Here is a 27,503-nt window from a genome sequence, read left to right as displayed (position 1 = left end):
GTCCTGTGCTCACAAATGAGTGTTAATGCAACAGCTTCATGTTACTTTTATTGAATACGGGGAACTTTTTCTGTAATCAGGTTTTTTGTTTCTTCTGTTAATGATTTGGTAATACACAAACTCCCTAAATGGGTATTTATGGTACTAGGGAATGTTCAGGCAGCAGAAGTAATAAATGAATGTGTTATCAGGCTTGTTTTAAAACTTGCATTAAACTCATTTGAAATTTCTGCTTTTTTTTATTCTCTTTTGTGTACCCCAAAGTTGGAATGAAGCTGTTGAAAAGTAAAGTGAATTATTTGAACTGTGTTTTTGCAACCAGAAATTAACTGTGTGGCAGATTTTTTTGCACTTGTTGTTCTAAGAAGCAGGAAGTTGTTTAGTGTAGGGGTATGTTTATGCATTATGCAAAAATTTCCATATAACTGACCCAGTGTCACAAAATGAATATATTCATTTTATCAGAATAAAATTTATCCTTGGATCTAAGTGTATTGACACCCTGTCAGTGTCATTGATTATCTGCTTTTTCTCTCTGCTTTTCCCTGTGAAGTCCAAGCAGTACTGGAGTTAGGAAGAGTTGCTCAGTTCACTCTTTTCTCTTCAGCTAAGAAAGCCTGGAGAAATCCCAAAGGGCTTCCACCAGGGAAAGATCTGCTTGGAGTCACAGAAAGACTTACCTGTCCAAGAGGTGGACAATTACAACTTGTTAGGAACTGATGGTCAAGCATCCATGCAAGATGGAATCTGTATTGGATGGGATGATAAGGTGTTAGCATAGGCACGAGAGACTTTTCCATTAACAAATGTTTTTACAGACCTCTCTGAAAGGAGATTTCTAAAAGGGAATTTGAAAGAGTATAAAGACAGTTTTCTCACTTTTTTTGTACACAATTGTCTCAATTGGAAGAGGCAAAACAAAAGAAAATGTCTTAAAGCCTTCAAAAATGTAGAAGGTGACCAGTGGAAGCTGTTATGTATAACTGTTTTCAGAGGCGTCAAGCATTGACACTGAATGGAAGGGAGTAAAAGGGGGTGTGATTTGAAAGTGAAGGTAATTAAGAGAGGTGGATGCAGAGAGAAGAGTTAAAGCTGTGGCAAATTTGGAGTGCACTTACTCAGAGCAGTTTACAAAGAGTGATTAATACTGAGATAGGAGAAGAACAGAAGCTCCAGTTTCTGTACTGACTCTTGGCTTCACAATATTGTGTTTTTCTGTCCTGGTTCTTGCCTTGAGATATGTGCAAGAATGCTCGTTTTCTGTGGTAATGTTTTACCTGCAGTATGGTTAAACAATAGCATGTGGTGTGACGTGATTAAGAGCTGGGTCCTTACTGTCTCTGTGGGTAATAAAAAGAAAAAAGAAAGCCTTAAAGATCTGCATAGTAACAGTACCAAGTGTGATTTGTGGGACCTGGGAGCACATGTGAATGTAGGTGATTCTTCTGACTGCTTGGTGAGAGTGTACTGAATAGGGAGACAGTTCCTTGTTTTTATGGTAGATGGGCCAGTAACAAACTTGAGAAAAGCTAATTTTTGCAAGCTGTTGTAGGAATTTTATCATGACAGATTATATATGATGGTTTTGGTCAGTGTGTGTGTCCCTCTCCTCTCCATTCCCCGGAGCTGCTCTAAGGACAGCTCTGTACCATTGATCCTCATCTTGCTTTGGTACTGGTTCAGGCTGGGAGCTACATTCATTGATCTGTGGCATTTAACTGTGAAAGAAATACAGATGCAAGATACCAAAACCTTTAAAAAAATAGATGAGGAAAAAGGACTTTCAGCATCTGTAAAAGCACAGATATTATCACTGTGAAACAGGAAACAGAGGTTGAGGTTAGAATGGAGCAGGAAATGGCAATACAATGACATTTAGTGTCTGGACACTTGTTGGAACAACCTGGAAATTTTATGATCTGTAATTTTTTTTTCTATAGAAAAAGAAATTTTCTTCTGTAGAAAGAAATTTGTTGGTTTGTGTGCGACAAAGCTAATGAAGCTTGAACATGGGTGCATGTCACATGTCCCAGCATTCTGCTGTCACAGTGGGTCCTATTCCTCATGACGTCTCCCAAGATATCTGCTCCCATCCCCTCTGTTTTTCCATGACCTATCTCAAGAGCTTTCTGTACATGCCCACTGCCTGTTCACAAGCGGTGACTCACACTGTGAGCCTTCTCCCATGGTGATCAGCCTGCATTTCCGTGACTCTTTGGAGCTCTGTAAGGGATCACTTAAAACAGCCATTGAGTTTCAGTGTGGAGCAGCTGGATGAGGAGGCAGTGCACACACTTATTTCAGTAGGAAGCCAAACAAAAAGTCGTGGTCTGAGCGAACAGATTTGAAAGGATGCAGAGAGCGTGTCCGTGGCTAACGTGGTTAAGGCATTTGTTGTTTGTGTGCAGCAGATGGACTTGTTCTAAAGGATTGGAACTGGGCTGATCTTGTCTCTCTCTCTCTGCTTTTGGTATCAAACTCCATGTCTGTTTGTCACTAGCAGGCTAATTGATAGGTTTGTGTATCTCCTGGTCAGGAGGACAGAGAAAATACAAGATAGCAATGCCTGTTCTTTGTTATAGGATGTATTATTAGTGAGTGGAGTTGTCTGGAATATTGACACATTTTTCAAAACATCAGTATTTCTTTTTACCATCTTGAATATTATCTGGAGAAACACAGAAATAATAGGGCAAATTGCTCTTAAATTGGGGGGAAGTCTTGACAGCAATACTTATTAGGCAGGGGAATGCTCTCCCAAGGGAGCTGCTGGAAACGATCACTTTGAAAGTCTTGTAACAAGATTGGACAAGGCACTGGAAAATCTATGTTAGGGAACAGTCCTGCAATGACAAAGGGAGGGACTATATGACCTAATAGGATTTTTTCCATCTCTGATTTCTGTGATAATGTCAGGAGGACAGCTGCTTCCAACGCTATTCTGTGACCAGATTTTATAATATTGTCTCCCTTTCCAACACTTGTTCATTTTAAGTGTTTATTCAGCAGAAAGGAAGGGAGTGTCAGCAAGTGAGTTACTGATAAGTTATAAAATATGGCTGTTTTTGTAGGTTGTCAGCCAAATACAAAGATGATTTAGTTACCTAAATTCTTCTCTCAGCCCATTTTCTGAGGGCCAGATTCATTCGATGTAGTAAATGGGCTTAGACACAGGATAGCTTTGTTTATAATTCCTTTCTAGTTTCTTTCTTCCCCTCCAGTCCACCTTGGCTTGCACCCACTCTCCCAGGGAACTTGTACTGGAAAAGCTATAAAAGGGATTGAAAAGTTCATTTATGGAGATGATAAATTTTATTACTTTTAAAAGCAATTATTTTGCTATTTTTTTTTTTTTAACCCCACCCACCAGTGCATTTATGGGCAAGATTTGCTTTGTTTGTGATGCATGTGGAACACTTAAATGCAAATCAATCCTCTCCTAGAAACTGTGTTCTTTTATCCCCGACCATATATATTGATAAACATGCCAACTTTAGTGAGGAGCAGGAAGTTGCTGGAATTTACCTTTGTAGTTTGACTTAAAATGCACTGTGACTGAAAACCTCTAGGGAGAGAAAGGGCTGACTTCAGTGCTTATGCTGTATCTCTGCTGCCAATCCTGCAATAGTTAGCATCATGCAGTAACACACATTTTAAAATAACAAGCCATGGATTTTTATGACCAGCCATTTCCCTTCTGTCATGTTGCAATCTATTCCTCTGCACTTAGCACTAAAAATATTTTTCTCTTTTTTCTGTTACAAGCAGTAATTTATTAGTTGAAATTTTAACTTGTGCTAATGAGCATATCCTTAAAAAATGTGATTGTCTTTTTAAAAAAATATTACTGTATATCTTATGATAATACAGAGCCTGCTTTAAAACCCTTTCATTCAAGAAAATGCTTTCTATTTGTTTCGTCATTTTTAATCAGTCTTTTAACTGCATTTTGCTGGGGGAGGCAGAGATGTGTAGCCTGTCTCTCGGTCCTTCCCACATAACAGGTTGTGTAAAAGGTTTGGAAAGCTGTTGAGGTTCATGACAGAGCTGTGTGACAGCCAGTGACTCCTCCTTGTCCTCTCCTGGCAGGCATGTCTGGGTTTCCTTAACATCTGATACTTAGAAACATCATCTCAATTCCAGCATCTCCCTATTTTAAAGTAGTCCACATTGAAAGAGTTAAAAATGCTTTGGATAAAATTGATTTTTAGCTTTTTTTTGTTTTCCCCTCCAACTGATGAACTATAAGGAGAATTTATAGAGAGTAGTCTTAGTTCCTCTCAACTTTTATTTTACAAAACCGAGTGAACGCAATTCTGCTCTGCTGGTAAAGACAGCTCCAGGCTTTTCTGGTGGTGCTGGACCTTCTCACTGTGGGTTCCTGACTGGAGCCACCTTCTCTCAGCATGGATGAGCACTGTACTCCACACAATGCCTCAGCACTGTCTTGTGCAGTGACAGTAACCCTTCTACCATTTCTAAAGAAAGTGCTTTCCTGATATCCCACACTGGTGCCAGTTTCTTCTGTGAGTTCTCTAACACTGACAGCCCATAGCGAGACATTACTTTGAGGGGAGGGGTTCTCTTCATCTGCTTTTTCAGCTGGTGGTTTCCTCCATTGTTAGAGGAAGCCTCCATATCCAGAGATAACCTTCTGGGGACATTTTAATGGCAAAGACAATAAAGGCTGTGAGGGGCTCACATTTGCATGGATAGGCAACTGCATCCCATCAGTGCCCAAAAACCCCTCAGGGGTATTTTCAGCACTCAGTTTTATCTACAACTGTGCCATGATTCACAGCTACAAGACTCTGGTGTAAATGTGGCTTAGAAGTGCTGTTGAAAATCACAGCAGTTGGAACCAGCTTTATGTTTAGTATCTGACATCCTAACACAGCAGCGTGGCACTCGGTTTATGTGGGGGAAGAAAGAGTTAGCACTTTACTTGTTTACATGTATGTGTAAATGTCTAGAAAAACATAATCAATATATGTTCTTAAAATCTATTAATCATAACCATATGTTATTTTGAAATAAGGGAACAAATGCAGTGGGCACTAGGCAGGAATGAGACTAGAAATGTCAATAATTTATATGTCAATTAAATGTCACTTATGACAAAGTCACAGTGACTTAGTAATTAAAACATGAATCTTATTTTTCATAGTTAGTTTTTTGCCTTGCCCTAGGGCTGAGCTGATTTTGTTTGCAGCCATACCTACTTTGTAAATCAATTGCCTTTCCCTTTGCAAGAGTCTCAGTATAGCAGAGACGATACTAATTCTCTACAGCAGGGAATACAAATTTCTGCCTGCAGTGTGCAAGAATGGTTCATTCTGCAATGTCTGTTGCCCTGCTGTTTCATTAACAACAGGACCTAGTGATGTGTGAAAGGTGCTTGAGCAGCTTATTATATAGGCATTATAGCGAAACATGCAATAAAGGCAGCTCTGTCGTAGGAGCGAAGGGTTCCCTGTGCATGGGCAGCCTCGGGAGGGCTGTCAGAGCAGCAGAAGGATCCAAGTGTCAGTGCTACCTTCGTTAGGAACTGCTCTCTGCGCTTCTCTCCCTTCAACAGAGAAGAAAGAAAAAACTGTTGGAAAGACAAATCTAAATAAATCAGCATTAGCTTTTGCAAAAGGAGACCATCTAAGGTAGGAAACGTTAACTAGCCCTTTCAGTGCATAATGTTTGCTGAGATGCAAGGCATTCTGCAGCTTGGGAATGGTCTCTGGTTTGATGCCACTTGCATTTATCTGGGGCTGCTGGCTTGCAAAGGCAGGTTAATCATCAGTGCATTTATCTGAATTTGGCTGGGTAAGCGTTGACTGTTGATCTAGACTTTCTGCTTTAAAACAGGCATCGTTAAAAATACTATCAGCAAGCAGATAAATAGCAATGCAAATGTTTTTTTCCCTTATCTTTTAGCTTTTTCTGTAGCCCAGTTATATTGGTCTAGATGAATTTGCCTCATCTTTCTCCCACTTTCAGCCTTTCCCTTTTTAGCCACCTCTTCTCTCCAGAAATACACAGCTACGCCTATCTGTCTTTACTGTCTGAACTGCTGAAAACTCACAAATTGTTAATGTGTCAGGAGAAAACTATACATTAAACCAAACTCTTGCATAACTTTTACCCTGTACATAATTTGTTAGGTTTATTGAAGATCACTGAGTGCCATTTGATGATAGCTTAAGACTCATATTTTTACCAAAGGAAGTGGTTCTGCAAACTATTTCTGAAAAACATAAAAAAGTTTAGGATTTGAGGGAAGCTGATTGATACAGAAGAAAGAATGACTGTTCCTGGTTTTGTGAGGGTTTTTAATTCTTTTCTCAGCTGCTTATTTGCTTTTCTCTTGAGAATTCCTCCCACATGTGTGGGGAAAGTCCTCAGTAGTGCCTTTGTGCTTGTGTGGGTTTGTACGTGTTGGTTTCAGTGCACAGTTTGATTTTTGAGCCTGGCAGACTTGTGGTGCCCATTGCCTTTCCTCACAAAAATGTAGTACCAGTTAACTATCATAATTATCTGAATTGACTGAAAGGATCAAAGGAGAGATTCCAGCAGTCACCCTGATACCTGCTGAGCCTCAGACCCCAGCAGCACAGTCTGCAGCCCCACTGCCTCCCTGAGCCATGTGTTGCTGTGGTGATGCATTAACATCTCACTTTGCCATTTGGGTGTTCTAACACTGTGAAACCTTGCACCTCACAGGAGTCTTCAGTCCCTCATCCAATTATTTTGTGTATTTTTTCATTCCTGTGGTCCTCAGACCCACATCAGGGGAATGCTGCTGTTGCACAGCTCTGCAGAGCCCTGGAGCTCCCTTGCCCCAGTCAGCAGCACAAACCCTGCCTGCAGCTCTGTCCTGTAGCCATGGCAGTGGTGCAGCAGTGAGGGCACTCAGTGACAGCTGCCTTTGTTGATAAAGTATCTCCAGGATGCTCTGGCCCGTGTGAAAACAGTTCAGTGTCAGCTAATAGCAGGAGAGCAGCCTGTGACTCATTTCTTGTAGCTTTAAGATATTTTCATCCTATTAAACTTCACCATTTTTTGTGCTTTTTCAAATTTCTTTTTCCCCTACCCAAAGTAAAAACTTCTGAATGGTACATTGAACTGGAAATATGTCGATTAGGTCTGAAAGTAGAAACTACCTACTTTCAGGAAGGATTATTAATGTCAGTTCTGCATGTGACAGCAGCATTTCTACTCCCAGGTAAATCTAGTGATCCAGAATAGCAGTCTTACTCAGGCACAGATTAAGACACAGCTTCTGTTCTTACATATATACAGCCCAGATCATCACATTCAGCTGGAAAAGAGTTGTGCTGGCTTCCTCTGATAACTTGGGTTGTTTCTCCAGGGCTGTTCAGTGTTGGTTGAGCTTCATTCTTCCCATCTGAAATGGGTGTGCTGAATACACAGCTGCAAAGTTGAAAATTAAGGGGAATATGTCTGCAAGTCATCTTTCTCCTTCTTCACTCCCTCTCTCCTATCAAGAGCTGGCATAAGTGAGAGCCAGCTGCAGCTTGTCTTGGCCCCTAGGTGGGTTTTAAGGAGTGGGAAAGGAAAAGAAATAAAGGAGATTTGTTGAGCAGATGGAAAACAGAAGCCTCTTCCAGTCTCAGTGGGTGGCAATAAAAATTGCAAAGCTGAGAAGAAAAAGACAAAAGAGGCAGATCACTCACTCCATAGAAGAAACAACTGAGTGCAAAATCAGTGGTTTTAGGTATGACAGACCGCTTTGATTTACAAGAACATTTACCAAATTCTCTAGAAAAAAAATGCACTGTTGTCCTTTTCCAGATTTTATCTGATTTTGGCAGGGCTGAATTTGCTCCTGTGCCAGAACTTGTTTGGAGATGTCACAGAATGATATTGCAGTTGTAATAGTGCTAGTTTTTCTTCTATTAATTATTTTTTCTCAATTATCCCCTTTATGGTTTTTTAATTACTTTTATTTTATTTTCTCCCACAACCATTAGAAACTTCTTCTGCTAGTCCAGTTTTATAGTAAGTTGTTACCATTCTGAGATAGATGTTCCTGTTGGTACATTTGATTTGCACCTTATACCTGGAAGAATAAAAAGTGTGTGGGAAGCAATTAAAATGATTCAAATGTGGGTGGGAATTCTCAAGGCTCTGCAAAGCACAGCAGGATGAGCCAGAACCAAGACAACATGAAATAACTGTACATGTGAGATTGCTAAAGTTGTAGGTAATGCTGCAGGTGTGTGTAGTGAACATTTCATGTGACTGTTTCTTGGCATCCAGTAGGATAACAAATGAATCCAGTATGGAGAAGATGAGGGGAATGATTGATACAAAACATTTCACTGCATTTACAGTGGTGTAAATCCTGATGAAAATGGTTCATTTGTCCTGGCATGCTGTTGAAGTGAGTCAGTGGTGAGTCAGGTCCACTGTGACTAAGAGAATTAGTGAGAGTTTTTCTCCACAGAATTCTGTCTTTAACTTCTGGCTCTCACACTTTTTTTCTCCTCAACACTGTTGTAGGACATAAACAATAGATATTTTGCCAAATACCTCTGCCTTGACAATGTTGCCTGTCCCTTCAAACCCTTCAGTAGATGATATGACAGCTGTTTACTAACTTCACCATTACTGTGTACAACTATTACTGAGTAATTCTTCGAGTCCTTCTGTTGCATATGCAAAACTCTGGCTCAGCTGGAAATGTGAGTGGAGATTTTATGTGATTCCGCTTAAAACTGTTAACTGAGCAGGGTGTTATATTCCAAGCACAACGGGTCTCCTCTGAATAGCATCACTCTAATTTGAATATACCCCTTAGAACTCAGTTTATGGAAGCCAGTATAGTCCTTGTAATATGCCGCCACGTGGATGCAGTGGCAGAGTTATCAGTGTGTGCATCCATTGATAACACTTGCTAGTGCAGTGCTGTGCACCTTCTTCATGGCACTCCTGAGAGAAAGGACAACCATCTGAGCCCTAGATTTTACACAGCCTTTTGGATTAAATGCACCCTGTGCAATGTGGGTTGACGCGCTAGCCAGAAGCAGGAGGGTTGTATTAAAATGCGGGAATAAGCAAGAACAACTCCTGATTGGGTTTGCCTAATTGGTGGAATAACTTGATAGGAACATTTTCTAAGCCAGTTCTGTTTGCTCTGTTTTCTAAGCCAGTTCTCTCTACTGTTAGGTCAGAGAGTTATTAGATATCTAATGTAGTTCTGGGAGCAGGCATTAAAACCTTATCTCAGCCAAAGTTAGGGAACTGCATTTACTTAGAGAAACTGGGAATTTGCCTTTGTAAATCAATGCAGTGACTGATTTAATGACAAAATGCTGTATCTCATTCAAAAACGTTATTAAATTTCATGAAGATAAATATGTGGAGTTCCTTTTTATACCTGTGGTTCATTATCAGTTTCCTGTACATTCCTGGCACCTAAGAAAAAGCACAATTCATTTACATAATGGCCTAATATCTTAATAAAAACAATCATTTGTGGAATGAATGAAGAAGTATAAACAGGATGAATTAAATAAATGTGTTCAGTGATTTTCCACCTTTTTTATTTATATACTCTGAAAAAAAATATTCCCAGTGAAAGTACATGCTCCTCAATGTTGAGTTTAAAATGATAATAATTAAGCAAGTTTGAAGTGATAGATAATGGGAGCAGAACAGAGCCAGCAGATTTTAAGGAAGTCTTCCACAGAGTGCAAGAGCTAGCAATGTGATTTTGGTGGAGGACAACAATGATAGTTGAGAGGTTGGAGCATGTTTCCTGAGGAGATGCTCAGGGAGCTGAACTTGTGCAGCCTAGGAAAGTGATGGCTTTCATGGGACCTAACTGTAGTGTTCCCATACCTATGAGGAGGCCCTGGAATATGTGGGGACAAGCACCTTACTGAGGCACATGGTGGGAGGGCAGGAGACAACTGTCATACACTTAAAGCAGGGAGGTTCTGACTGGATAAAAAGGAAAAAAAAAATCACTATGAATAACTAAGAATAACTACTGTCCATTAGAGCAATATTCTCAGAGGTTGTGCAGTGTCCATCCATGAAGGTTTTCAATATTCAACTGAAAAAATTCCCGGGCAGACTGATCTGAATTGAGTATCAACCTTGCTTTGAGCAGGAGGTTGGATTAGATGAATTATTCTGTAATTCTGTGATCACTTGCACACTTCCTGGATTTAAACTGAATAACTGAATTCTACTTCTGTTGCCTGTACTATGAAGTTTACCTGAAGGAATATCAGTGTTCTTTAATGAACAAATGGGAATGTCCATGTGAATGGACATTACTCAGGAAATGGAGACAAAATATACAAAAGAGAATGATTTATTGTCTAATCTAAGTTTTACACTTTCACCCATCCCTACATTGCCTAAGTATTTTTCCCCTTCCCATCCCACAAAAACAGTAACTTCTCTCCACTTAAAAAGCAACAGAAATCAAGTCATACGTCTTCTGTAAGATCTTTAATACTTCATTTCAGATTGAGAAGTTGCCTGATGGCCAGGCTTATTGACTGTCAGTGGTTTTGTGCTTTATTCTCTTTCCCTTTGCTTGGACAGGTGGTTGTCTGGTGATGACACAACTCTCCAACAAATTTGTTCCGTGCGAAAAGCTTTTAACTAAGAATGCTTTATGCCAGTCTTCTGTGGGCTTTGTTTGTGGGTCAGGCAGCTGCATCATGCCTTGGCATACCCACCAGCTCAGTGTTTTGTAGGCTGTTTTTCATTATTTCTGTTCAGAGCAGGGTGCAGTTAGGACTTGATGTGGGGATTTTAGAGTATGAGGTTGGCAGGATTTGGATCTACTTCAATAGACAACACTTAGTGGTAATGAGAAACTTATAGCAACTATATTGTATTATACACTCAAAATGGAAAATATGCTTTGATATGATTGAATCATTGCAGCTAGCTAACCTTTTGTGACTTCCACAAACTCTTTACTCTCTGCAATAAAAGATGTCAATTACCTGTACGCATTTTGATAACAAGATAGATTTTTTTTTTTTTATTACTAGTTTTCATTTTCACAGAAAAAAGTTTACTGATAGCTTTTAATTCTCAGGGAAATAATCAGATATTTGTAAGTTTATCTAGTATATTAAACTATTTTCTGTACTTTCTATTTTTTCTTTACTAATTTCTTCATTGAGTAATACAATGAGGGTGTGCTTAGTCTTCAGTGATGAATCAGACATCAGAAATCTTGAGTCTTCCTTCCAAGACTCAGCTCACACTCTGAGCTTTAGGCTGCTCAATTTCTTGTGTGTCAATCCATAAGCAATTGTCGCTCATCAACTGCAGTAAAAAAATTACATCAATCAAACTTCTAGAAACAGCATGAGAAACCAGACAAGCAATGTCATTGTGGTAGAGTTACAGTTATTGTGCATATCATCTTTTATATATTCTACCACTTCATCACTTATGGCAGCCATAGCCAGAAAATGAGCAGAGTTTTTTGCTGAGCTGTCTGCAGTAATGTAATGTACTTTTCCTGGATGATGACAGCTAATTTAAAACTCAAACTTAACTAGTTAAGGTTATTTCTTTTGGTATGAACTAGCCTAGTTTTGCTAGTGCTGCATGTTTTCCAGCCCTGGTGACCATACTGTTCTGAAGATTTTCAAGTAACACCCCTTACTGTCTCCAAACTGTGCTTTGAACCGTGTGATTCACATTTGTCACATCAGCTTTATTCTCCTTTTTACTTAGTTCAAGTCCTCAAGTTATGAGAAATGAGAAAAGGTGGCTGTATCTAATTTATTGCAGAGCTCTCTGGTCCTGCTTTAAGGGAAGATGAGTTTGTCTGACAGTGTGCTGTGGGACAGGTTTCAACACTGAGATGCTCCCTGTGCTCAGGGCAAGGACTGCAGGAGGTCTGTGGCTGCCCTGTTAAAACATTCCTCATGTTGGTCAGTCCAGATCAACATCATTCCTCACGTTGCTCAGTCTCCTTCTCTGCAGAGGAGACTTCACATTCAAAGGGGTCTCTTATACCTAAAGGGAAAGAAGTAACTCATAATAATTTATCTCACAGTGTTGAGGGCTGTTTTGACTCCATTTAAATTGCACACTAAGAGTGCAACTTGGTGATTGTGGGAAGCTGGTTCATGGTCAGTTGAAGAAAAATTAAATTATTGGTAATGTACTGTGTTATTATTAAGGACACACTTTGCTATTCAGGTTTGAGGTAATCTCAGCTGAAAATTAGTCTTGAAATTGATCTTCACAATAATACTATCTTCACATCTGGATTCCTGAGCACAAAGACCTGGTGCAGTCTTGAAGCAAATGTACGATATTGAGGAGTTTTTTTAGAAACTATCACTTGAACCGTAAGAGATCTCTCAGAGATGAATATGTTGCTTCTTCTGTGCTGTGAGTGTGTTGGTGTTTTATTAAACACTGAGACAACAATCTGTCAAACTAAGCTTTCAAACTGTGCAAAGAAGAAGTAACCATATGGTTAGGAATTTGTTTGCTGCATTGGACTACCTCACATCAATATAAGCACGAAGAGAAAAAATGATGAGGCCTTTATTACAACTAAACCAAAACCATACAATATTTGCTGCCCTAAGCTTATAAAATAGCTGGGTTCTGCTGGAACCAGTTGTTTGTCTATGAGACCAAGCCCCTGAAATTTAAGGGACGGGAGAAAGGGGAACTGATGAAAGCCTCCTTGGCATTTACCCCAGGGACTCTATGATTCAAACTCAGGCCCTAGGTTTGAATGTAATTTATGATATCTAATCAGGGTAACTGCATATACATATCAATAAATACTGTTAATTAATTCCTGCATCAACTGCCTAGCCTCAGGTTCAGCTAGCGCCTCTTATTTAGAAATATGGTGTGGTCTTTTTTAAATACTTTCAAGTGTTGAAGTGTCTGCTATGTCTTGTCTTCTGTGCTTTGATTAGAAGAAGGTCAAAATAAAAAAAATTAAAGGGGTGACAAAAGTCACTGTCAGCACTTAGACTTACATGAAAATTTTTGAGTTTGTGCCATTTTAATTCAGAGAGTCTTATGCAAAATCCATTGGAGTTCTCCTGGTGTGATCAACAAAAGGATCACTATAATTTCCTCCCCTAATTATTCTGTGACAGTTGTGTCTATGTTATAAAAGAGGTTTTTCTGTGCCATTCTATACCTAGTTAATATTACTGACTATGCAGGTGAATTCACTAAGTGAATTAAAATTATATATTTCATTGTACTGTTAAATAGACTGTTCTGTGATGCACCCAGGTTATCTAAGAATCTGTCCTGGCAGTTTATTTTAGCAAAGAAGTAATTTAATTGCCTTAGAGAATGTTAGCCTGGGATTTATCATCTGTGCTAAATCAGTTGAGCTATTGAGGTTATGCATTCCATTAGCAATGCCTGTGCACTTCCAAGGGAAATTGTGTTTCTTTTCAATTTGATATGCCAAACATAAGTTTGTCTGGTGATAATTAAACACCCTCCTGTGCTTAAACACCTGCCCTAGGCCAAGCAATTTTAAACCAGAAGTTTAAGCTCAATACTGATACTTTGTGGTCTGGTACTTTAAAGGTGTTATCACAGATAGTAGTGACCATCTTCCATGTCTAAAATTGCAAAAATCACTCTGAAATCTGCACAAATGTTAACATAAAAAGAGTGAGCTGGAGCAGAGCTGTTTTCAAAATGGCAATTCTGATGTGATGTGTTGCTCTTTATTGCCAATCTGAAATGCTGCAGCAGGTTTTCAAGAGTGAATCAAGTTAACACTGATGCAGTAAAACCAGAGATTCTTTAACCTAGATTTTCTGCATTCCTATTATTGGTACTGTGAATGGCAAAATAGCCCCCACACACAGATTACATTCTTTAATGTAAATGCCTCTGAAAGCTTTGAAATTCAGTGAATAAGAAAGAGTTAGAAAAGTCACCTTCATAGTAACAGGGCTAAATTTCTAGATTGATGGAATGGGATGTGCAGTGCTGTGAGAGCCTATTTACATGCTGAAGGCAGTGGGACAACAGTTGACAGTAGTTTCTTAAAGGCATCCACAATCCTAGTAGCACTTTCAATGTTTTTCAGGTGGGCAGGTTATGAGACATTCTACATGGACCAAAATTTGCATTTTTTAACTTCTGGAGAATGTCCTCTAAAGTCAGGCTTAGCTTAATCTTAAATTAAACCCGGTTTATTTTAGCTCTAAGCTGTAGAGTTACTTGGTTTCCTGGCTTTTGTTCCTAGTGGAAATGCCATTGACCTTAAGCCATTTAAACCATGGGCAGTTCTGTCTAGCATGGAAGAGTGTGGGGTCAAAGAGGAGAAAGGAGATGCCAAGACCTGGCTTTCAGTTCCGTAGGGATTTTGAAGAGTGAGGAGTGGGAGCATGTGCAAGAGCTGTCTTTGGGGCTTTGAACTCTGTTTTGTGAGTGCCATCTGAAAGGTGGGGTGGGAGTGCAGTCTGAGGGACTGGCCCATGTTGTTCACTCAGCAGAGCACAACTCCATGAGTGCTCTTGTTGTCACTGGCTCAAGCCAACGTTGCAGGTAATCGAGAATTTAAATATATGAAAATTGCTAAGTTACTGAGCAGTACTGAGCAAATTGAGGGCTCAGTCCTGTTCTCATTCTGGTCAGTGAAAACAGTGGTATTAAATTATGTGGGTTAATCTCTGAACAGATGGCAAAACTCTTGGCCTGTCCGTGTGAGGGTCTGGGTGCACAGTGCCCAAAAGTGCCTGCTCTGGACTTACTGTCCTATAGGCAGGCTACACTCATTCCTCAAGAAACTCTTTAGTACAAGTTACCTGCAAGACACTTTCAAAGCAGCTACAAACATTCCCTGCACATAATGGTTTTTGCTGAGCAAAGATTATGTATTCGGTTGGTGCATGGTAAACATATGAGTTTCAAATCTGTGCTCAAGTTTATGACCTCCTAAATTCCTCGTGCAGGTAAGTCCTAAGCTACCCTGCACTTGCTTTACAGGGAAAATGTGTTCATTGAATAAATTTGTTTCTGTCCTGTGAATTCAGAGACTTAAGTTTTGCACATAAACTTTTTTTTTATTTGTGTAGGCAAGACCATAATTACGTTTTAAAGCATTAGAATGACAAATCAGCATTGTGGTTGTAGGAGACTGTTGAACTGATTGTCATTAGCTAATTAAATTACTCATATTCAAGAGAATGAGAGAAAAACTGCAAAATTGATCAATATTAATCATCTGTACCTTCTTTCTGAACAGGCAGGAGAAAAGCATTATCACCCAACCTGCGCACGATGTGTCAGGTGCAATCAGATGTTTGCAGAAGGAGAAGAAATGTATCTTCAAGGTAAATCAAACAAACAAAAAATGAAACAGTCACACTTGGCTCTCATGCCCACACCATAGCCTTGCACAGGAGAAATTCAGTGTTACAGAAGGACTTCTGCAATAAAGTATGCAATGGGAAAAAAAGTAATTTGACATAAATATGAGCTGAAATCCTTCATGTGTAGCAACTTCTAGCTCTACTAAACTGATCAAAGAAGACTGCTTACACAGTTAAATACAGGGGAAAACACCAGAGAAAATAAAGGCTTTTGTATGTCTTTGACTGGCAGTATCTTTTCAAAGGAAAACAGAAAAGAGAAAACTCAGTAGGATGTGGGAGCTGCAATGCTGGTGTATTATCCTAAAATCACATGCCTGCCCAGATCTGTGTTTACAGCTTCTCAATTGTCTATGGTTTTCTAGAAGTGTACTTTGAAATTTTTCCTTAAGCTGGAAAAGTTAGACTTTATTTAGAACACAGCAGTGGTAAGATCTAATTATGGTTGAGTACTTTATTTTAAATGACAATTTTATTGTCACTTTGGTTTGCAACAAGAACTAGCTCATTAAAGGACATAGTGATACTTGTCTGTGCTCATGAATTTTCCCTCAGGAGCCAGAAAATGCTGCAGTTCTTCCATTTGAAAAGGATCTTAGCAGTGCTAAAAGCCCATATGAGATCAGTGCTTTAAAAAAGTACATCAAAGTACAAATTTGTTTCTAGATTTCAAACCTTCTGAAACTTGTTTGCAAGTCAATCATCTTTTTAAGTTCCATTTGTTGTAATGGTAGATATTTTTTAGGTTTTTGTTCTGATTATTTTTTCAAATAATAGCAAGGTGTGCTCAGGTTCTCTTAAGTTGGATCCATCTTATTGTATTTTCTTATGCATGGAATGTTTACCCCAGCTTACTGTCATACCATCTTTGTCTTCACTGGAGAGCAGTTTCCATTAGAAACTGGTGTTAATGCCATGAAAGATCTATAATCAGTTTTTTGGACTGCCTAACCTGTTAAATAATAAAAAATGTTGGAGCCCAGGGTTTTATGATGTGTTCTTCATCCTCTTAATAAACTACAGTAAAGTTACTGTAGGTGTTGCATGTTCCTTAGGAGAAATCTTCAGTGGTCATCCAACAGGCAGATTTTGGGTGAAGGGACTTTCTTTTCTTCAGTGTGAAAATGTTTCCCAGACAGTCTTGCTTGGCTATAGACAGGAGTAGTTAAAAAAAAAAAAAAAAAAGGTAATCTAAATACTTTTTAAATCCATTGGGATTTTTTGAAGCAATTTATGGGACAAATGAGACAAGCTCAAATCCACTTGTAAGTGGAAGATAACTTAGCATTAAATTTAAAGGTGCTATAAAAATGTTAGTAGTTCAACAGCAAAAAAACCCAATAACTTAGTAAACATAATTTATCTGGTTTGTTCTTATAGGTACTCTTACTGCAAGAGTCTGGGTTCATCTGGGTTGTTTTTGTGAAATAAATTCTAATGATCTCCATCTGTCTTCTGGGAAATAGACTCTGTTTCTATCTTGTTTCCAAAATCCACTAGTTAGAAAACTATCAAACTGCTGTGAAAACAAAGCATTTCCAATAACTCTTCTTGATACTCTCCACCCAGTATAAACATGAAGTATTTATTGTGCAAAGGTTCTCAGATTCCAGTTTAGTCAGGCAGAAGTTGTAGTGCACTCACATTGTCTTTAATCTGTGGCGTGTCTGAGCTCAGGCTGGCATAAACATAAAGGTTTCTTCTTACTGTTAAGACTTGCAAATAACTATTTTATTTTATATCATTTTGCACATTTCGCTTCTACTGAATGCTATTTTAAACATCATGTTCAACTTTTTGAAATAATTATTTCCTTTGTGACTAGTGCAAACCTATTCAAGTTTCTGTCTCACACTCATTGTTTAGTTACATCTTGCCAAGATCCTCATTTCAATACTTGTATGCAATAGAGAATTGGTTCATTTGGTATCTCCTGCTTCCTCCACAATGGACATTCCCCTGAGTTTATGCAGTTCCTTAGTAGTTGATTTACAAGACACAAACATGTGGGAAGTGCAAGATGAAAGCAGTGAATAAATGATAGACAGACTGGATTTTCAGCCAGGGTTAGGTGGCACAATGCTATGTACAAATCCATCCCACCACGGCGTGCTGCTGTGTATGAGCCAAGCCTGGCTACTACAAGAATATGTATTACAGAAGTGTAGGAAATTCTAACTATATATAAAGAAAAAAGTTACCATGAAACAGAGGCAAAGCCCAGCTGGACACAGCCCTGCCTGCTGTAATGGGACCTCCCTGAGCAAGAGGTTGGAGTGGTGGAGCTCCAGAGATCCCACATCAAGCTTCTTAGGACTCAGATTTTGATGTTGATCTGCCATGTTGAGTACATGCAGCTTTCTGAAGCCTTCAAATGTCTGTGATGTGGCTCACTGGGATTGAGAGGCTGTCATCTCGACCTCTGAAAGTATCCTGCACTAGCAGGGGAAGTAGTCAGTAACCTATGTCTTATAAAACCTTATAAGAGAGTTTAATAAGGTTCTTATGTGCAACTTTTTGAAGGTTCTTATTGTGGAACTGAATTAAGCAGAACTTTAAATTTGCTTTGCAGGAACATCCATTTGGCATCCAGTTTGTAGACAGGCTGCAAAGGCTGAAGAAAAAAACAAGGTAAAAAAACCTGTTGTTTTTACCCAGTGTTGTTTTATTGCCATGTTCTTTGTTATTCTCTTTTTTTCAGCAGTAAACATGGATGGAAGTGTTTGGAAAATTTTCACTACTGTAATTTTAAATTTTAAATTATGGGAATCAAGTTGGCTAATGAAATGTAATCATGTAATATAAATACTCTGCTTTTAATCAGTGACTAAAGCTATAGATAAAAGAGAATGTTGACCTAAGAGTTTTATATATATATATATATATATATAAGCTGGATAAGTAAAAATTTGAAAATATGAACAAGAAGAAAAAAAGTTAATTTGTATCTTCTGTCTGGTTATGATGTTATCAGTTCATGACCTCTTCTCTTTTCATGTGGCTCTGAACTTAAAAGAGCAGAGGACTTTCACTTTATTTGTTTATACCAAAAACAGAATTTCCTTGCAGTTTCTGTTTTATTATTTGTTTCTAAAATGTTGGCAAGCTATCCACAATTTAATTTCATCTCTGGGTTTAAGTACTTCCTTAAGATGGATGATTGTGCACCTCTCTGTGTGCAAGGGGAAAAGGGGGGAATTCTGGCAGATTAGCAGATAAATAAGCTGTCCCTAGGACATGAAGAATTAATGATCCTTCTGAAGTGGTGGGAATGAATTACAACTGTCTCATTTAATGTAGAGGCCCAAGTGTGGGTTTTTCACTTCTGATGCTCTCTGATGCTCCAAGTGGTACCCTTGGTATCCTTGTTCAAAAAAGCTCTGCTTTGGTTCAAGGCTTGGAGGAAGGCGCATGGGACAAGTCAGAACAGCAGGCAGAATCCATAAAAAGATTGTTGAATCTGGTGTGTCAGAAAGTCCAACTTTAACTAAATTACAGCTTGAAAAAAAAAATGTTTGGGCTTTACCCTAAAGGACTTTGGCTGTAGTTTTTGTACCCATGTGTTTGGGAAGTGATTGCTTGGTGTTGTTTATGACAAGCTCTGAATATCAAATAATTTTCCCAAGCCTAGAAGTTTTTCTTTTTCCTGGAGTTTTTCCTATTTTCTGATCTTTATGTTCATTTTTTAAAAAATGAAACCAGAAGGAAGGATGCCATTTTTAAGAGAGTAAAAATGAACTTTTCAACACAACTTGTAAAGTCTGGAATGAGATCTACTGCTTGAGAAATTTACTGTTCGACCTTGCAGATTGTTGTTTTTAAGTTATCTTCCTATATATAGATATATGAACAGCATGTAATTAAAGTAGGTGACAAAGGCAAAAGGAGAAAGTGGCAGCATGCTCCAAACTTTGGAGATGGAGTGGAGGGGAAAAAGAAGTTGTGAAAGAGAGTGACAGCATAAAGAAAAATGATGGGAGAGTGAGATTTTAAGCAGAAGGGAGGACGCTGGAAAAGACAGGAGAAATCAAAGCAGCAAGGGAAAGTAAGGTTTCTAAAAAGGCATATAGGGAAAAGAGGTAGGTGGAAGAAGAAGAAAAATGTATAGTACAGAAAATGAACTAACAGAGGCAGTAGAGTCAGCAAAGGTGTGAGGTTTTGTTGAAAAAGCTGGGAGATTCTGTGGAGCAGGCATGGATGGGGATGCTGAAAGGGGCAATGGATCATGAAGAGAATAAAGAACATGTGTGAGATGTGGGATGTCTCATATCCAGTTCTTTAGCCACCAGTATTCTCCAAGTCCTTCTTCTCCCTTCACCACCCAGTTTATGGTGATTGCCCTGACCCAGGACCTTGCATTGGCCTTGAATTTCATGAGGTTTGCATGGCCCCACTCCCCAAGCATATCAGGATCCCTGTGGTTGGCATCCCTTCCCTCCAGCATGTTGTCCCCACCAGAGGGCTGGCTATCATCTGTAGCTTTGCCAAGGATGTGCTCAGTCCCACTGCCTGGGTCATGGAGGGAGATATTAAGCATTACTGCTCGCTGTACAGACCCTTGGAAAACATCATCTGTTACTGGTTTCCTTGGGCAGCTCTAAGAGGTTCCTGGAAATGTGCAAGGCTCATGCTGGGAGCTTCAGTGACCTTGGTGCCAAGGGAATGCCATAATTGGGCTCTTCCAAGGAAAAAAGGACTCACCCCTTGTCTGCCCTTGGAAAGACCCAGAGCTTGAAGGGAGCCTCTGGAGTTCATCTTGTCCAACCCCACTGCTCAAGAGTGGCTGCCTTGGGCCAGATGCCCATGACCATGCTCAGGACACAGAAAAAAGCTCTGAAGCTTTATCTGGGAATCCTGAGCTTTATGCAAAACTGTTATTTGACTTTAACAGGGTTCAAAACATTGGAATAACATAATTTTCTGAAGTTATTTTTCTCTTCTCCATTGAGTATCCTGTAGGAACCTCATGAAAGAGAAATATGGTTTGTACATGACATCAGTGTATCAGCGACACTTCTATGTCATTTACACAAGTTCTGGAAAACTGAAAAGTGCTTTAATCATGCATAAGGGGTGTTTAATTAGACTGTTTGTCTTAAATGATCATTCCCCAGGTCCTTTTCCATGTTGTGCTCACTGTGACTGAATGGCTTGGCAGTGTGACATGTTTCAGTCACAATGTAGAATGGTTTGGTGGCATAACCTTGGAGTAAAAGTGTTGCCACTGTATTGTCTTGTAAGTGTCTCTAATACTGCCCAGTGGCTGTCCTGGCACTCCAGAAATGCTCTGGGCCATTTTGTTCTGAAGAAGGGATAAGAAAGCCATGTGTAAAACAATTCCTGCATTTTTAAAAGGTTTAATTGATTGTCTGCAAGTGCTCTTTTATTTTTAGCTCCATGTTTGAGCTCTCTATAATATGTCATTTTTGAATGGTAGAGATTGAATTAAATGTCTTGTATGCTTTTTTTGAAATAACTGTTATATTATCATTGACTCTCCTGTATTTCCTATCTATTTCACTTCTCCTGCCATAGGAAACTAGGACTTCCTCTGAGAGTATTATTTCTGTACCTGCTTCAAGTACATCAGGTTCCCCAAGCCGTGTGATCTATGTGAGTATTTCCCAGTGAAATTTGTTCTGTGGGATGGGGAAAGCCTCATGCTTCCTCCTACAGTTTAGCATGTTATATCCAAATTTAGTGTCTCTAAATCACTGCAGTTGGTGATTCCTCTAAAATTGAATTATTTTCTCAAGTTTAAAATATTTGACTCCTGCATTTGCTGTCACAGAATTCTGGTATTTTCCTCCTATATTTTGTGGTGTATTTGTAGCACTTACACTACAGCTAGAGCTGGTTTACACCAAAGCATGCAGAATACCACAGTTCTTTCTGAAAAGTTTAAGTAAACAGTACAGCCCACTGGTAGATTACAAGCTTAGATTTGAGCACAATTGTTTAAATTGAGCTCCTGAGCCTGCATCTAATTGCTTATGGAAACACTCATGTGTGTGATTGCAGGACTCTGCCCCTGCCAAATGCCAGTCCCTCGCTCAGAGGACCTTTGATGTGTTTATGGTTTATGATGCACTCTGGAAAGCTCATTGGGAGAATTTAAAATGACAAAATAAAAAAAATTTAAAAAAATAATAAAATCTTATAATTTTTTTTTCAATACAAGATCAAAATTTCTGTAGTATAGTGTTCATGACCAAATTCTCAAAGTTACCAGCAACAGATAAAAAATGCAAATGTGGTGTGATCCATACAGATATGTCTTGCAGGGCTTCAGCATTTCCAGGGCTTTTCTTTCTCCTGGCCAAGTATCCTTCAGATATGCAGGTCATCCTCATCAGTTAGAGCCATATAGTGAGAAACTTGCTGGAGATGCAGTTGACTTCCAGAGAGGTTATTATAAAAATATTAAGGGCTTTTATCTCCTGCATCAAGAAAGCAAAAGAGTGCTTTGGATCCATACTTGTCTTTTTTCCTCAAATAAAAGTTATTTTGAATACAATATGCACTTTATTTGAGTAAGATAGAACTTGCAGTGGAACAAGTGCCCCTTATCAGTGATTCTGAGTGCTGCTGAATACCAGTGGTATATTACCAGACAAGAAATGGCATTGTGAAGACAGTTCATTGTGCTGGGAGCCTGTTATCATGTAAGCACTTTCTTTGGCCAGATGAACTCTTTTTTTTCAGGCAGGCACCATCTCATTGTGTTTTTAAGCATGAGAATTCTCCTAAGATTTATATGTTTTTAGAGACATTTGTCTAACTGCAGGATGGTGCTGTTTTTATTGATGTTTGTGTTACAACTTTAAACTTGCTTCACTGGCTGTTAAAAGTCAAGGATGAACCTCCATTCTCTTCTGGTTTTGTTTGTTTGTTTGTTTTTAAAGGCTATCATTAAATCAGCACACAATCCTCATGTTTTTTACTGTAATATACAGCTGGGACTGGGAAAGAATAAAGTTGTCTAGCACTATGAGTCAGTCAGAAAAAAAGATTTCCCAGAGGAATGCAAGTTCTTGTTCTATCTGTCTCATCTCTCACTGCTTAATTGTCAAAACTTGATCTTGATTAAATCCTATTTTGGCTTTCACAAACAGGAAAGTAAAAAGAATTAAAAACACGTTACTGACTTCTATATTATCACAATGGTCCCTTGGATATCTGTTTTCTGTTTTTACATGTGTTTTCTGTTACAGGAGAGTTATGACATACAGACATGCTCAAGATCTGTCCTGTGTGCTTTTGTGGCTGTTTTTGCCAAACCTAAATTCTTGGTGCCACTGAAAGGAAGGTCCCACCCACACGTGGCCCTGTCCCTCTCTGGCTGTGCCTTCCCATCCCCTCTTTGCTGCTAATACTGGTGTGTACACAGAGATATGCAGGCAAATTTGAGGCCAGACTGAGCTAAAGAATAACTCAGGAAAAACCTCCAGACAACTAAAGAGGGGGGAAAAAAAAGAAAAAAAAAAAGCTGTCCACATGATATCTGATGCTAGTGTAGAAGGCAGAACAGGGTGGGATGTTGCACACAGGGCAGCAGCTTTCAGCAGTAGCATAGATCCAATCATTAAACATGTAGTAAAATCATACCTTACCAGCTGGTGAGCTCTGTGGAGTATTTCATGGACAAAATAGTTTAGAGAAAACAATTCTGTCTTAGGAACTGTGAGTTTGTGGTGCCTGCACTTCCAAAGCCATGGAGTCAGAGCAGTGCTGAACATCGTTGTGGGCACTGCCCATCACAGGGCAGCTGTGCTTCTGGGCCATGGTGGCCTGGTCACAGAGGGAAAGGTGAAAAAAGGGTTTTTTGACAGAAATGTGAACGTGCCTCATACAGATGGTTCACTAAAGCCATACCACTTCTTCTTCCTCTACTGATAACAGACTTTGGTGTCTTCTTGCTCTGAGAGAGGGCACAGGCCAGAGCCTTTTGAAGGTAATGGGCATCTTTTAATGACCTGTAGGGATGACTTCATTATATCCAGACTGAAATTTACCCTAGTGCTGGCAGCCCCTCAGAGTTCCTAATTAAAAATTTGTTGATTTCTAAATTATGCCATTAAATAAGGTTTAAATAAAAGTCCTGCTTTATACTTTACTTAATTTTATTAAGGCAGAATTAGGTGCTCCAACCTAATATATCCAACTGGAAGGCTTACATTAGTTTGCATAGCTGTGTTATATGTGCTCTCATACAAGGAATAGAAAGCACACTATATTTTTATACAGATGAGATTCACAATTATACGTTTGTAAAATTGCATATTCCAACTGAAACAGATACTCTGTACTTAGAGCATGGTTTTACCAGAACCCTAAATACCAAATTACTGAAGAAATGGCTTGAAGCCTCTCAGCTGTAATTTGAGCTTTCCTGAGCTGATTTGAACTCCATTCACATAATTGAATGTAGGTGAAACAAATAAAATAAAAATACAGTGTAGACTCAATGTTTGAAGAATTGAGTAGAAAGCAGTGGTATCCCTAAGGTGTTTCTTCATCCAAATTTGCCCATATTGTTATACCTAAACTGAAAGGAATTACATAACAAGTTTTACTCCTCTGACAGAGCTGAAATCTAATGGGAAGTTGCACATCTAGATGGAGAGCCAAAATGACTGTAATTCACATTTAAATACCCCCAATTCTGAACTACTTTGGATTCACTAGAGTAATGGCCAAAAACCTGGATACCTTAACTGAAATCTCAGCCTCTTTTGCCTTCCTTGTAGGTATAATGCTGCCCAAAGTATTTCTGGGACAGATTGGACAGACAGATTCTTTACCTTTGCATTACCTGTCTCTGCATCAGAGCTCTCTGCTGCTTTCTCAGCAGGGAGGGACTTCCTTTCATTAAGGGGCTATTTCATTGCTCTTTAGCTTCTTACAGGAGATGCAAAGTGAGATCTGTAGATTGCTGAAGAATCACATACTTGGTTAAAACACATTTTTTTATTAGTTTTGAGAGTGGGAATATGTGATGGTTATGGCACCTTGATTCTACTTTCTTATTTAAGAGTAATCTTCCTTCTTTTCATGCAGTTTATTTTTGCAGAAATTCATGCATTGTTTTAGAAAAAGGGGTAACTGGAAGTTGTTGGACTAAATTTTTCCTGGATTATTAACCTGATAGAAAACTCCCCTGGAAAATCTATTGAACTTTTCTTAGCTCATACTAAGAAAAAACAGAATTACTGCACACATAAATCCTGGATACTTTTGTATTTTTGCATGTGGAAAACATTATTACAGTTTTATAGCTGATCACACTGAGATTTTCAGAGCACAGCAAGATTCACTCATAGTTTTGTTGCCAACAAAGAGCTTATCCTTCTGCAAAACTTGAAGTGGGAATGAGACCATTATGCTGCCCATTTCTCCACTCTCAACGTGGCCAGCTTGTCATCCTATCTGCACTATAGTATGTGCTGAATACAGTTTTGGTGCAATTATCCTAAGGATAATCTGTGCAAATGCTGCAGCTTAGTAATGAGTTACTCTTTTGGAATATGTGTAGTAGGAGGGGAACAGGGACCAGCACAAGGTCCTTTCTCTCTGTTGGTTGTGTGAGTCTCATGAGAGGGTTTGAACTTTGCTGTAGTGACATCTGTGATCTTCCTCCACGGTGCAAATCCATCATCTGCTGGTTTGTGACCCATAATTAAGGGCTGTTTAGACACAGTGAGGTGAAGCTGTGGGACACAACTGGATGGGAAAGATCAAAGAGCTGATTAATGATTTTCAGCATCTGGAGAGTACATGCTGGAAATGCATATTTGATTATTCACTACTGCTTACAGCAGGGGAATTCTGCACAGCAAAACCACTTCAAAATTCAGTGTGTTTTGCCTGAAAAAGACTACAATATCTGTTCCCTATATCTGTTTGTGCATCCAGGAGTAAGTGGGGTATATAACAAGGGAATTGGAATGATGCCATGCTACTCCTGTTAGCCAAATGCCAGGGACAAGGTAGAAGGCAACACTATATAAGAGAAAATAGCAGTAATATTTAGCATTGTGTTGCAAATACAAGATATTTAAATGTTCACAAGCCCAAAAAGTGGTTTATTATGATTATAACTTTTCTGCCTACATTTATCTTTCCTTGTCTGATTGCATCCTGCTCATACTCTTTCTTTATCTCACTGCTTTCTTTCCTCCTTTTCTTAGGCAAAGCTTGGAGATGAAATTCTTGACTACAGGGACTTGGCTGCTCTTCCTAAAAATAAAGCCATCTATAACATTGACCGCCCAGATATGATCTCCTATTCTCCATATATCAGTTACTCTTCAGATGACAGGCATAGTTACGGGGAGGTACTGAAATATGGGTATTTTTTTTACTCTGAGTTTCAGGTTTTATGTGCATCATTGAACATGTTGCCAAAGACTATTAACATGTGCATAATGTTTTTTCAAAAAATGTAACTTCTGTAGCTCTAGTTAATTTTGATTGAGTCATGTCATCCATTCATTCCCAATGACTTCCAAAAAAAAAAAAAAAAAAGGGAACAAACCCAAGATGTTAATTTCTGTTAATTTCATTTTTAGTTTGTAGAAATTAAAACATTGCTTTCTGTGATCATTTTTTAAAGAGATGACATGTAATTAAAATGTTTTTTCATGGGAGTAGTTCTGCATGTGGTAGGAAACAAGAGCCATTGCTAATTATAATGCAAAAATGAGAAGCAAAGCCAAATGTCTTTCATTGTTTTTTTTTTAAATCAAAGTATACCATGTTATTTTGGTAACAAAACAATGGTATCACTTTCCTGTGTACTAATTTCTTTCAAGTGTCCCTTACTTAACTTCATCCTCATGTCATGCATGCACTTCAGCCTTTTCATATGCAGAGCTAATATGATACAGTTTGTGCTAATGAAATCTAATTTAACACAATACTAACATACTAATAAGTAATAACTAATTCTGGGCTTTGTGAAACATACTTGTATATAACTCCTGTCATGCAAGTTAGCTTTTCTTCTCTGAACATACCTGCATTTCATTTGACTTTCTGACTGCTTGTATAATTTTAGCTAAATTTTTACAAATTAAACCTTTACAATATGCTAGATATGAGCAACATACATACAGTCTAGCAGGGAAGTCTGCTTTGTTCTCTCCAGTTGTCAGTGAATGGGCGGAAATAAATGCTACATTTAATGGCCATGAAATTTATGATACTCCTAGTCAGACTATTACTTGCACCTTTTACACTTAATCAGCACCACTGAGGTCTCAGTACCACTGTCAGGGGAAGCGCAGTGTGTATGTTAGGTTTTGCAGGCTTTCTTCCAAGCCCTCTCTGCACAGTGCTGAACCATGATAGCTCCATTGTAAAGTATTCAAAAATAATTAAATTGTATTTGGTGAAGGGCTTAGATGGTATTCAGGTTTCTGATTTCGCAAAATCGAAAGCTGCTGCCTCACCCTGAACCTGTGGAGCATAATCACTTCCTTTCTATGTCAGAATTTGTTGGTGCTGATGATGGTTGTGGCCCTCCTCAAGTGAATGGTGACATCCAGGCTTGGCAGAGGTGCACAGACCAAACATGGATTGTGTTTGCAATCCAGCATATTTCCTGGTGCTCCAAGTATTTATTATCCTTGATATTACCAGGGGGAAAAAAAAAAATCCTGTCTTCCAAATTTCAGCATCCTGGCTTCTTACCTGCAGCTGCAATACTTTCAGTCTATTTGCTCAACTAACCAAACATTGTGTTTGATTTGGAAAGGAAAATGAGCAGCAGATTGTCAAATTACATGATGTTTAATTGAAAATAAATAGTGCAGGTGTTTTTGTTTCCCTTAAAATAGTCAGTTCTAGTGCTGATTTTGGAGGTCCTTCAATGCAGATTTAATTAGGGCTTGTGTGTAGTTTCAGGCAGTTGCTGTTACTGGGAGTTCACTATTGCCCTTCTCTGTGGCACAGCACTGGCCTCACCAGACCCCAGGATTTTGTATAGAGAAATCACTCAAAGACAAATATGAAATTATTTATATATTAGTCCTTATGTACTTAATTCAAGACAGATAATTTAAAAATTGCCCTAACTTAATTGACAGGTGTTTTTCCTAACTGTATCATGTGTTATACATGGATAGT

General features: G+C 38.8%; 1 protein-coding gene across 6 annotated transcripts in view; it reads left to right on the top strand.

The window, feature by feature from the left end:
- ABLIM2 (actin binding LIM protein family member 2) overlaps window positions 1-27,503 on the top strand; it is a 130,688-nt gene that overhangs the window by 64,970 nt on the left and 38,215 nt on the right. For all 6 annotated transcript variants that reach the window (XM_041402751.1, XM_041402747.1, XM_041402750.1 and 3 more), the window contains exons 7-10: window positions 15,248-15,335; window positions 17,947-18,005; window positions 20,910-20,987; window positions 25,565-25,711. In XM_041402751.1, the coding sequence (XP_041258685.1) occupies window positions 15,248-15,335; window positions 17,947-18,005; window positions 20,910-20,987; window positions 25,565-25,711 (372 nt within the window). The remainder of the gene's footprint in view (window positions 1-15,247; window positions 15,336-17,946; window positions 18,006-20,909; window positions 20,988-25,564; window positions 25,712-27,503) is intronic.

This window comes from Onychostruthus taczanowskii, unplaced genomic scaffold (assembly GCF_017590055.1).
Source record: "Onychostruthus taczanowskii isolate IOZ18803 unplaced genomic scaffold, ASM1759005v1 scaffold2, whole genome shotgun sequence".
Classification (NCBI taxonomy): domain Eukaryota; kingdom Metazoa; phylum Chordata; class Aves; order Passeriformes; family Passeridae; genus Onychostruthus; species Onychostruthus taczanowskii.
Note: the sequence above shows the minus strand (reverse complement) of the source record. Positions and strands in the feature narration are given on the sequence as shown.